This window comes from Dysidea avara, chromosome 10 (genome assembly GCF_963678975.1).
Source record: "Dysidea avara chromosome 10, odDysAvar1.4, whole genome shotgun sequence".
In the NCBI taxonomy this organism is placed as follows: Eukaryota; Metazoa; Porifera; class Demospongiae; order Dictyoceratida; family Dysideidae; genus Dysidea; species Dysidea avara.
Window position 1 is genome coordinate 6823563 of NC_089281.1, and position 13047 is coordinate 6836609.

A 13047-nucleotide genomic window follows, 5' to 3' on the forward strand; every position below is an offset into this window, starting at 1 on the left:
TTCTATTGACTAGTTATAGTTCAAACCAAATGTTCATACATCATTGTAGTGAAGAACTACAATCATTTGACAGAAAATAATGCCAATAATTGTAGACTTAAGCTACATATATTTAAAATCCAGAATCAAAGTATGGTCATGCAATTCCCTTAACACATGGTTGCAATGGTAAATGTTTTGGGTATATACTAGGGGCAGATCTATTTTAATCCTGGGATACCTTCATTGGGAGAGTCCGTTGTATACCACTATTATACTTCTGCTTATTAGTTCAAAGGTGTACCAAAAGAAACTATGGAGAATATACAGAGAAGAAATGAAATGTATGATAGGCAAGCAAAGGCTCTTCTAGAGGCTGGAGTGTCATTAGACAGAGTTGAAGTAGTGCTGAAGAAGGCTAAGAAAATAAAAGAAAAAGATAGAAAAATAGACAATTGATTAATAACTGTATACTTTGATCGCTAAAATGATTTTCCCTCAATCACAGGACACGAACCTAACACAGTATTCTTTATCAAGTCTTCAATTCAGAGTTTTTGAAATCATACATTATTGGTATATTTGTGAAACAGGCCAACAGAAGTGTTGTGCTGGTTATGTATGATTATAATCCTGTCTCAGACAGACACATATAGGACTGGGAAGAGGTTACTATAGGATCCTTGATTCTCCTGGAAAAGGATTCCAGAGATTTATAACACCTGCCATGCCATTATAAACATTTCATTTGTTCATCGGAAGATTCAAGCTGTATAATTTTCTCTACTACAGGATGACAGGTATACAAATCTCTGCATTACCTACATAAGAGTTAAGGGGTGTGGACATAAATATTTAGCATTTATATATATATATATATATATATACTACCAATGTTGGGAGTAACGCATTACATAAGTAACGTGTGCATGTTATGTAATTATTACTTTTGTGGTAACTAAGTAATATAACGAAATGCGCTATAAAAACACTCAAATTACTTTACTTACAAATGTAACACGTTACCTAAGTAATATAGTTACTGTAACGAGCCTAATATTACGTAATATTATTACTACAAGTAACAAAGTTACTAATCTCGTTAGTAATCCACTGAGGAACGCCTAGCCACAACGAAGTAACGAAGCCTACTGGATGAAGCTTATTCACCAGCTTCTTACTTATAACCAAGATTTGCACATTGCCCAACAACGCAATCATGTCACGTGATAAAGTGGTAGTTTCACACGTGACAGCTTAAGGCTGTGGACACAAAGTAATATAATATGTAATATTATTATAGTTACTTTATTTTATGGTAATATGTAACTAACTAAATAGTTCAGTTGCAAGTAATATGTAACTAGTTACTTTTACAAAGTAACTTGCCCAACACTGTATACTACATACTATCCGGCTATGTTAGTAATATACAGGTGATCCTGAAGGGATAAAAAATGGAATCCAAGCTTCTAGCTAGTAGGTTGCAAGGTCAATTTTAAGTAGTTGGTGTTTTTTTTAATAACTTTTGCATGATCACTATTGTGTGACATCATGCTAACCTTCCCATACATGCATACAGGATCTCAGTTGTATTTCTTGACGCTTCCACTCTTACTATGCCATGGCATCTATATGATGTGCTATGTGTCTGAGATTACTCCTGAATTTGAATTCAAATACACATGCGTAATTTCATGGAACCTGATAGACTATATATGTATACATACTCACACACACACATATGCATACTCTATGATAATATTGTAGCTAACTATAATTTACATGCTCATGAGATCAACGCAACTTGTACATATCATATCACAATCATGGTTATGAAGGCTATACACTGGTGTAACTGCACACAAATGCAGTCTTAGGCCAGCCACCTGTACGCATGCAGAACTCATCAATAACATGGACCTAAATCTGGTTCTATATAGACTATTAAGTTTGTAAAGCACATGCATATGGTTTTGTTTAGGCTACCACTGCCTACCAGCACCTCTCCCATCACCTCCAGCACTAGATGGTAAAGTGCTGGACAAAACTAATGTGAAAGAAGCACTTGACCTTCAGATGCTATTAGGTCGGGTGCCCCAATCACTACTGGGCTGGATCAAGGAATAGACTGCATGTGATTGCATTATTAGTATTAATTTCAGGTTGAAAGGCTCAGCCTGTGAAACCTGATTGTTATACAGTGTGGACAGAGGAGATTTAAGATTCGTGATACTTCACTGAATCATATGGTATATAGGCCTGTAATTTTTATCAAAATAATTCCATCATGATTGAGGCCAATTAATTGAAAAATAATGATATGATTGGCTGGATTTTGCTATTGATGGCAACTTTCAGTATACTGGTTGATCCAGAATACTTGCTGGTACCTGCCGGTACAGTGAGGAACTTATAGTACATGAAGCAGGTGGTTCCAACCCCAGCATGTGCAGTTGTAGACATTTTATTTTTATTTATTAGACAACTATCCCTCTAGGGACCTGCAAGGAAGCTGATAATAAGCCCATGAAGTAGGGAGTAGAAACCTGTAACTGAAAACTATGCTGATTGCAGAAAAAAATCCCATTTGCTACAGTCCTGGATGACTGCTATATTAGAGTATGTAATTCGCACCAAAGCCCACGTACCACTTTACGGAAGATTACGGTGATGATATCCGGCATTGTAAATTATTATGCAAGGCGTGTCCGATTTAGAGTTTGTGAAAAGAGCCACGAGTTTTGTCAGACTGAGAATCAACTTAAGGTTTGCTTGTGCTTCATCCTGTCCAATAGCTATTCTCAATGCTATAATTTTCAGGGGGGGGCGTTTATAATTGGAAATCACTAAGCGCCACCCCGATTATATTATTTTGTATTCACGTCTTGGTTCACCCAGAGGCTGTTTATTATCTCTGGTTCACCTTCATAGGGTTTCACAGAGACTCAGCATTCAAGTGAAATGGCTGCTGAAAAGATGAAGATGGTGGCTAATCACCTGACTTGCCCAATTTGTTGTGAGCTGTACAAGAAGCCAAAATATCTCTCTTGTTACCACTCATACTGTGAGGAGTGTCTCGTAAAATTGCAGGTTGACTCCAACATTACTTGTCCGGAGTGTAGGAAAATGAGTGTGGTTCCTGCTGGAGGACCGAGGGAGTTACCAAGTAATTTCTTCATCAATCGCATTGTTGATGAAATGGCTCTGAAGGAAAAACTTCAGGGAGAAGAGGACGTGAGATGTGACACATGTGTCAGGGATGACCCAGGAATAGTGCTGTGTCTTGACTGTGCTGAATTCCTGTGTAACACTTGTTTTGAACATCACAAGTACAGCAGGGAATATCAGGGTCATCAAACAATGCTGCTAAAGGAGATACGATCAGAGAAGATAAATGTCAATGTAAGACCTAAAGTCAAACCACTGCTCTGTCAGGAACATGACATGGAACTGAATTTCTACTGTGAAACATGTGAGCAGTTAGTGTGTCATTACTGTACTACTAAGGAACACTTTGAACATGATCATAACACTGTGAAGAAGATGGCTAGCAAACATAGAGCACAGTTGGACAAAATAATTGAACCAGTAGAGAAGATGACTGATGAACTAGCACAAGCACACAAGAAAATCTCCTCCACTAGGGACAGGATTGGGTCACAGGCCACTGAGATAGAAAGAAAAGTTGACGATTACTACGAACAAATATGGCAAAGATTACAACAACAAAGAGAAGATGTAAAGAAAGAGTTACACGGAGTGTCTACACAAAAGAAAAAAGAAGTTTCAATACAATTAGAGCAAATGGAATATACACAAGCCCAACTGGAAAGTGTGAAGGAGCTGAATAATGCTGTGAAGAGTGGATCAGACCAAGAAGCATTGTTAGGGATAAAACAAGTAGCAGAAGATGTAAAGAGGTTGACATGTGACTACACCAAATTGGAAAGTAAAGCAGTTGAATCAGCAAATATGGAGTTTGTCCCTGCAGAAGAACATAAGGTATCTCTTCCACAGTTTGGGTATTTGTTATATGATGATGCTGACCCTCTCAACACTGAAGTAGATGTGATGAAGCAGGTTCTTGTTGGAAACAGAGTCTCTATCAGCATTACACCCAAGGATAGTCATAACCGTCGCCCTAAACCAAGTACCATCACAGTACAGGCACAAGCAAAAGCAGAAAGTGTTGTTGCAGTACCGATAAAGGATAACCAAGATGGCAGCTACACAGCATCTTTTGTAGCCAATAAAAGTGGAGAAATAAAGTTGTCAATAACTATCAATGGTAGATACTTTCAAGGAAGCCCAATCAGTGTTCAGATACGCCAACACTCTACATTAGACAAACCTAGTAAGATAGTTAATGATGGTGGGAAGATAGGACAACCATGGGGTATTGCATTTGGTAAGGATGGTGTGTGGGCAGTAGTAGATTTTTGCAACAATTGCGTGTGCACATATGATAGCCAAGACCAGCTAATACGAAAAATTGGATCCAGTTGTGTTGGAAATGGTCAGTTTAATAGACCTGAAGGATTAGGATTTAATGCCGATAACCACTTGTATGTGGTTGAAAATGGTAACCACAGGGTTCAAAAGTTTGACATCGATGGCAGCTATTTACTGCAGTTCGGCAAGCGTGGATCTGGCAAAGGTGAGCTGTCCCATCCAGTAGGCATCACAGTACATAATGATAGAGTAATAGTTGCTGATAACGGTAATCACCGCATCTCGGTGTTCCAGTGTGATGGTCAATTTAGCCAAACATTTGGATCGGGTCTGTTGATGAATCCCTGGGATGTAGCAGTCACCAATAGCAATCAGATAATTGTTGCTGAGTGGGGTCATCACTGCATTTCCATCTTTACTCTTGATGGTTACTATGTGAACAATATTGGTACACAAGGTAGCAATAGGGGTCAGTTAAATCATCCATCTGGTGTGGCTGTTGATTTGTATGGCTTTATTTTTGTAGCAGATAGTGATAACCATCGTATATCAATCTTTGACAAAGACGGTGGCTTCATACACTGCTTTGGGTCAAGTGGCTCTAGTGACGGTCACTTTTCATCTCCTCGTGGGATAACCTGTAGTCCTAGTGGTAGTGTTTATGTCAGTGACCATAACAACAAGAGGATCCAGATCTTTTCTGATTATTAACACAATGATTGTGTGGATCATTTGTTGTGAATGCATCATACTGCATTGTAGTTATTTTTATAACACGTTTAGTTATAATGTAAAGATTTTTATTGTCTACTACTGGCTTGCATAGTGTGGTTGACCAAACTGTAAGTATGTTTCATAATGTTTGTATAATTATACTTTGATATTTTGAATATTTCATTCCATACTTCTTATTTGGTGTGTGTAAAAGATTACTTGTGGAAAGTGGACTGAGTGGAGATTTCGAATGACTTGGGAAGAGCCTTACCACACCCACGTTATGCATTCGAAGGCAGTTGATGCACAGTGATGGATTGGAGGTAGTTGTCAGGTACACAATTTCTAGCTTAACTTTGATCTCTGCCGGCGCATTATACTCTAATAAAGCAGTCAGGATTGCTAATCATAGCTCATGCACCTTTGGTAATATGATGGTTATACTATTTATATCGCTGAAAGCATCTGTATCCATACAGTTAGATCAGTATGCGTTCAATAGAGATACTTAAATGCATTGTCCAAATTTTTACTCCTGGCCTGCTATAACATAACTTTCAGCTACAGTCTTTTGCAAGTCTTCATGGAAAGATATAACAATTGTTCTTTGAGTGCTCATAATATAAAGTGTAATAGCAGCTTCTTTCACAGCTTACAATAAATAATAATGTTAAGAGTCCCTGCAATTCTACTATGATCACCATGCGTTATAGGAAAGATGGAGTTCAGTGTGATAGAGTTTATTGCAAAGCTGATCGCCATCAACAACAAAAGTTGCTAACATTGATGTCTTCATACCAGCAGCTCAATGCTGCTGAGAAATGTGGAGACATTTATGAGGTAGCCACTAGCCACATTGTTGGTATATGTATATGATATACAATGAGAATATATTACAGCTGATGGAAGCATGTGCTTCTGTAATTGACTGCTGCCAATTATACAGTCTTGACAATTTGAGTGAACATTATGTGAAGAAAGCCAACAAGAAGTAAGTGTAATAGTTAATCATAAGATGTTGTAGTGATTGTCATAAATCATCAGAGGGTAATGCATGCACATAGTGGACAAAGCTACAGTACTATAAATGAAAATTCTCTCCCATGCAACATTCAATTTATAGCCTATTCCACCAGTAGCACTCCTGAATGTAAGAGGCCTAAGAGTTTGTAGTTAATTTGTAGCACAAAAACTTCATACAAGCATGTGTGTGCTTGCATTTTATGTTCTGCTGTTGTTTTGTCTATAAAAGAACTGAAATATGGTTTAGATTTTGTTCACTGTATTAGCTATGACTTTCAAGGAATGAAGTAAAAGGGCATTCAACTGGCTTTATCTAGCCACTTGTTTGACCACCACATGCAGTCAGTGTATACTGCTTATATCATTAAGTAGCTACCTCTTTAATAATTCGTAATGGTGGCCACCTCTAGTAGCAGGGGCGTAGCCAGGGGGGGTTCAAAGGGTTCGGACGAACCCCCTTTTCAGAGTTAAGTTTTTTAAATCGTGATACTGGTTAACTAGAACTGAATTAACTTACACAAATCCACTGAAATGGGTAGCTACAGGTCTTCAGGCAGAGGAATTCAAGTACCTCTACTCGCTATTGCGAATGAATTTATAAGAATACACATGTTTACACGTGTACACGTGTTTACATGTGCACACCTACGAAATTCTATACTTAGGGCAGAACCCCCCTTTTGGAAATCCTGCCTACGCCCCTGAGTAGGTACCAAACACAGCTTATTTGTACTTTATGGCCTCAATAACAAGGCCACCTTGCTATTGAGGCCAAATTTTTTTGTCCCAGAGGTAGCACTATTCATTGTAATAATTAATGCAGCAACAAGCTGCAACAAACCGCAACAGCAGACTACAAGCATGTAGCAATAAGCAGTGGTAGCAGTAAGCAGGCAGTGGCAACACAGCAGCAACAGCAGCAGCAACCACAGCAAGATAAATAGCTGGTTATATTGTCAGGGAACAAATTGGTGTACTATCAATCACATTGTAGGTAGTTATTTAACTTAGAGGTGGTTCAGCTTTCCACGACACTCTTATTGCTTCCTTTAAACATCCTCACGAATTATAATTATATAGTTGGTCATTATAAAGACCTCTTGTGATAATTATCCAATCAAACCATCTAAAGGTTAAATAACTTTGGGGTAAGTAAGATTTTGTACATTCTGTAAATTTGGTTAATAGTTTGCCTATTTTTATCATGTACTCTTGGTATAACATGGGCAGTCATTCAGTTTTTATTATTGAATGGAAGATCACAGCAACAGAAGAATGCTATCTGTCACAACACCATATTTCTGAAGCAGGAAAGAAATTTCTTAGTTCTAAACGAAGGCTAGTCTGTCTTGATATTGAAACGCTCACAAATGAGATCTGGGATAATAGATATAGTCAAGTGGGAATACAGGGAGCCCATATGAGTGCTCAAAATTCCATTCCTGCATCAAAATTTATGAAGTGGCTGATGAGAGACATGCAATATACATTGCCTGGGATGATTATTATGTTTATATATGGTAGGTTATTTGCTTGATGTTTCATACACACCTTATACTCAAACTATGCCAGTATAATCAGTGGGTGTCTAACCTGTTTAGTGTGTAAGTGTGGTTATGTTAATGAAGTGTGCGTATACATGTATGAATATGTGATCATTTTATTATTGTCACAATGGAGCTTGTATTGTACGTGGCTGGTACCATGTAGACAAGTGTGGGAAAGGTACACTGACATATGTGACCGAATTTTGGAAAATCACCCTTATGGGTGCATTTGACACATTGAATATTTAGTTCTGAAACACAGCTAGCATTATAAGTTAAAGTCCTACCCATTTAAGGATAGAATAAACTATAGATACATTGAATTACAAGAAAAAATTTAGAAATATTTGAAAAGTGTTTTCTGCTATTAACAGCACTATGCTAGTTGCAGAAATTCTAATTATTTCAGGCACGACCATAAGGGTGATTTTCCAAAATTTGGTCACATATTGTGTCTATGTGTATAGTGTATTGACATTGATGTGTTATAGGAAAGTGTTGAGCACAAGAGATAATATGATAATGAAACAATCAGTTTTTGAAAGTTGAAAAAGTATTGTAAGGATTGATCACGAGTATATAGCTATAAACAATTTTTATGAGTTGTACTTTTAGTGATGCTCCTATATATCTGTCTAGCTGAGTGTATATTCTGTGCATATACAATTCTTTAGCTATATAGATGGTTCATGGTACTGCCACAGTTGTAATTCGAACATTCTAAACAGTTCTTTATGCTCTATAGTTTGTTTATTTTATTTATTATCATATATTTTTTGATCCAACAAATTAAAAAAATATTCCAATAGTGTATATAACATAACTACAAAATTCTGTACACAAACTAATAATCATATTATAACTATTGTATGTACTGGTGTGTATGAAAATGTCTCCAATATTATGATCAGTTGACTGAAAAGATTTGGACTCTTTTGCCATGATAGCCAGAAACATAAATCTTGTGATCAGGACTGATGGCTACTCCACGACACCATTTAAACTGACCTTTATTACTTCTACAAGACCCAAAGTGATGTATGTAATTGCCATCTTTGTTGAAGACTGATACACGATTATTGCCATACTCTGCTATGAAGATGAAGTCATTCAAATCAACAACAATACCACCTGGACCACTGAACTGACCCACACCACTTCCATATGTACCAAACTTTGTTATGTAGTAACCATCTAGTGTAAAGGTGTGAACACAACTACCACCAAAGTGAACAACAAGCAACTGATTGTTCACTTTAACTGCTACATCATGGGGACTGTTGAACTTTCCTTTCCCAATAATACAACAAAATGGATCATCAATCTGGAACACTGAAATACGACAATTCTCACAATCAGCAAGATACAATCTACCATCATGTACTGTCACACCACGTGGACTATTCAGTTGACCATCTTGAGATCCCTTACCACCACCATACTGGAACATGTAGTTACTACTGACATCAAACTTCTGTACCCTGTGGTTACCATAGTCAGCCACATACAAGTGATCATTACAGTCAAATATTACTCCACATGGGTCATTGAATTGACCAACACCACTACCACGGCTACCGATCTTCTTAATCAGATTATCCTGACCATCAAACACATACACACAGTGTTTAGTGGTATCAGCTACTGCCCAAACACCATTCTTACCACATACAATACCATAAGGATTAACCATGCTACCACCATTGTTCACTATTTTACTGGGTTTGGTCACTTTAATGTAATCAGGGGGTGTGACATTAACAGTGTAGGGGCTTCCCTTGATTTGCTGTCCGTTAGCAGAAACTGAGACTTTCACTTTTCCAACATTTCGAGTTGCAAATGAAGCCACATAACTACCATCATTATTATCCCTGACTTGTACAGCTGTCACTTCTCCACTACTGGACTCTAACTGTACAGAAACTTGACTACCTCCTCTGGAACAGTGATGGCCATTATGATATTTCATGAAGATAGTGAATTCTACCTTTTTACCAAAAGGAATAGGGTTTGGCAGATTGAATATTTCAGACACAGCTGGATCAACGTGGGTGAATAGTTGACCAAATTGTGGAAGAGGTTGTTTGGTAGACACAAACTCCATTGTGGCTGATTGTACAGGTTGAGTGTTCAGTTTCTTACACTTGGTGGTTAGTTGTTGCATGCGATCAATTATACTTGCTTCTTTGCAGACAATGCTTCTTGGTCAGAGCTCTTCTCCACAACATCTTTAAAAATGTATGTTTGCTTGTTTGTTCAGGAAACAATACTTTGTTGATGCTGTCTCCCTGTTAAAATAACTAAGAACGAGTAGTCTGGCGCCGCCCACTCCTTGGCAAAAAGTAATCTTTTGTTGGACAATCATTTGACGTTCCATAGCTATATGCCTTTGGAAATATAATGCAAAGACTGTCCTCCGCTACTGGGCCCTAGATGTGGAGGAAGATGTTTTGACTGTGTGTATGTGTGTGCGTGTCCCTTTACTATCAATTATTAGTTTAGGGGAAATCATCTGACGCAACCAGCAGTTATGATTATGATGTGATTTGGGTTGAGTTGAGTTGTGTCTAATTGAATATATATATATTTTTGAAACGATATGATATCTGTGTTTCACCACACCCTTACTTCTTTTGCAAAGGTGCGGGGGTGGTGCCAGACTACAGAACATGTTGTAGTACTCCCAGAAGAGCAACCCTTTTTTATGACTGCACTTATGAACAAGCTTTTTAATATTTCCCAACCCAAGGCCCCACCTACTCCATGGATTACAGACCTAGTAAGTTCTAATCTATCCCAAAGTGGGGAAATAGGAAGGGATGACTGTCTGTTGCAATTAAATAGTAGCCAGTACATTTCTGTCCTTTGTAAAGTCATCGCCTCAAAAGTTGTGCATGCATAGCTAGTATGTGTGAGATCTGACAAGTTGAAAGACAAAAAGCCAGAGTGCTCAGTGAGGTCTTTGACATTGAAATCAAGTTACCCTTAAATTTAGTATTTTAACACTTTCATACTAGGCCACTTCAACTGGATTATAGTTGTTTCATGGATGAAAATCTCAAAGAGTCGGGTTGTCAAGAGTATATACTGTAATTTTGAGGTGGAAAATTCATACATTTAAGTAGGTCTAGCTACTGGGTACAAAATGTATTCCTTCAAAATCCTGCTAAATTTGCTTATTCTTTAGAATAAGTGAGTAGTAGCTGTATACATTCATTTAGAGTTTACAATGGTGTTTGGCTCCATTTTTATAAAAAAGTGAGTCAGTTGGCCCCATGAAACAACATGGCCCTATTTTTGGATAAAAAACCTAGTAGCTAGGTTGGAGAAATGACTTGCAAGATTCTTGCACGGAAATGTCCCTTTCTTGCAAGTCTTTCTTGTTAGAGTCTTGCAAGCTATGCCCTGGGTTTGCTTGTGCTACATAACAATGGAACCTGTGTATAACAGTCACCTTTACATACAGGTGGCTTTTGTAGAGTAAAATAGCCTGCGTAAGGTGGTCAGCAGCACATTAGTGTAGTGCTGAGCGGTTTTGATATTTTGTAGATGGTATGGTATTGTCAACTTGATATATTGCGGTATGACTAAATTATTGGCATACCTTAGTATGATGGTATCTTAGACACAGAAATAACCCTAAACATTTCAGTTAATAACAGAATTATGTTGAACATATTCATTCACATGTGCTTTAAGTAGACTTCTTCACACAGGGTATGTTTTTAGCTACTAAAAGACTGGTGTTTTAGAATTCATGGTATTTGCAGTACTTAAAAAATTGGACAGTATCAAAAACAGATACCACGGTTTGACTAAAATATTGTCATATGCTCAGCACTACTTTAGTGGTTATGACTGTTATAGGCTTACGCCAACTGCATTCTGATATGTTAACAATTGTCCATAGAAATGCAAGGCAAGCGTGTTATGAATGTTGCTAATTGCCACTGAATACTTTTAAGCTATGAACCCAAATGGATTATATTCACTGAAAGGCAGAAAGTGTGATAGTTGCAAGTTTGTTGAGACGGTGCCAATTGTCCATCATGGTGCCAGATTATTGGCTATATACTATCCGTTCAGGTTCTATTGTATATACCTAGCAAATTGCCTGTGACTAGCCTCAGGTTAGTTGAGAGAACGTCTTGTTAAATCATTTACGAAAGAGGCTTTGAGGTTTCCAGAAACTGGTCAAGTAAGATCAAGATACTCTATTAGAGCATTAACCTTTGAAGTATAATTTAATGCAATATAATTAATCACTCTCAGATTTAATTTCAAGGAGTCCAACTTTTAAAAACTTTCTTAGGGGTATGCCAGAGACTTCCTAGATTGGCCTGCTTCACATGCTAGTGTTCTTATCACATTAAGGTATACCTTCATTTCTGAGCTTTAATGCCTTGTAGTCAGGCGCTGGCATCACAATAAGTATGGATTATCTTCCGCAGGGGCAAACTCCATGCTTGCTAATTCTATTGGCTCAATGTTCAACCTGTTCACATCTTCTGCTACTTGTTTCTTCATCAGCAGAGTTTCTTGGTCAGATCCACTCTTCACAGCTCCTTCATCACACTCTCCAGTTGTACTTGTGTAAACTCTATCTGCTCTAGTTGTATTGAGACTTCTTTCTTCTTTTGTGTAGATCCTTCTTGTAACTCTACAGTACCTTTAGATCTTGTTGTAGCTGCTCATGGTAAGGTCACTTATCGTTGTTTCAGATCAGAAAGTTAACCAATGTGGGCCACTAAGCTCATTGTCATCATTCATTACATTCTTACAGGCACCCGAATGTTCTATTAGAGTATCTCAATCTTTTATTAATACTTATTGAGAATGAAAGGGCTCAAGTCCCTTGACATTGAGGTTGGTCATCAGCCCCATCCAGCCTTCTTTTCTCTATGTAAGCAATTTCATTTGTACAATCATTGAGATGGTGATGATGGTGAAAACTCATAGTAATGACCAAATTCAGGCAGTAAGCACATATAATGCGGGAAGGGGATCTGAAACATTAATTAACAGCAAATGGCCTTAGCATCAACTTACATGGTGGCTCTTCCACAATTTTCCTACTTATTTTACAACAATGCTCAGCCTCACAACACCAAAGTAGATGTTCCTAAATGGATACCTGTTGGAAAAGAAGTCTCTATCAATGTTTAATCATGATCACCATCCTAAATTTAGCTCCATTAGAGTACAGGTGCAACCAAACACAGAAGACACCAGTAAGAGACAACCAACATGGTACCTATACTGCATCTACTGCAGCCAACCAAACTGGAAAGGTGAGTTTGTTGGTGCGTATTGATGGTGAACATGTTGA

The 13047-nt window shown here is 37.7% G+C and overlaps 2 protein-coding genes across 2 annotated transcripts; one reads left to right on the forward strand and one right to left on the reverse strand.

The window, feature by feature from the left end:
• Window positions 1-2644: 2644 nt before the first annotated feature.
• On the forward strand, window positions 2645-5366 carry LOC136236380 (tripartite motif-containing protein 2-like). Its single transcript, XM_066026520.1, has 2 exons — window positions 2645-2748; window positions 2914-5366. The coding sequence occupies exons 1-2, from the start codon at window positions 2653-2655 to the stop codon at window positions 5143-5145; spliced, it is 2328 nt and encodes a 775-aa protein (XP_065882592.1). The 5' UTR covers window positions 2645-2652; the 3' UTR covers window positions 5146-5366.
• Window positions 5367-8625: 3259 nt separating this feature from the next.
• On the reverse strand, window positions 8626-9882 carry LOC136268836 (E3 ubiquitin-protein ligase TRIM71-like). Its single transcript, XM_066064300.1, has one exon. It carries the CDS (start codon window positions 9880-9882, stop codon window positions 8626-8628), a length of 1257 nt encoding a protein of 418 aa, XP_065920372.1.
• Between the last annotated feature and the right edge of the window lie 3165 nt (window positions 9883-13047).

Coding starts and splice junctions, on each gene's coding strand:
- LOC136268836 (XM_066064300.1), bottom strand. CDS start 9,882: ATGCAACAACTAACCACCAAGTGTAAGAAACTGAACACTCAACCTGTA.
- LOC136236380 (XM_066026520.1), top strand. CDS start 2,653: ATGATATCCGGCATTGTAAATTATTATGCAAGGCGTGTCCGATTTAGA. Junction 2,749..2,913: donor AGACTGAGAATCAACTTAAG/GTTTGCTTGTGC, acceptor TCACCTTCATAG/GGTTTCACAGAGACTCAGCA.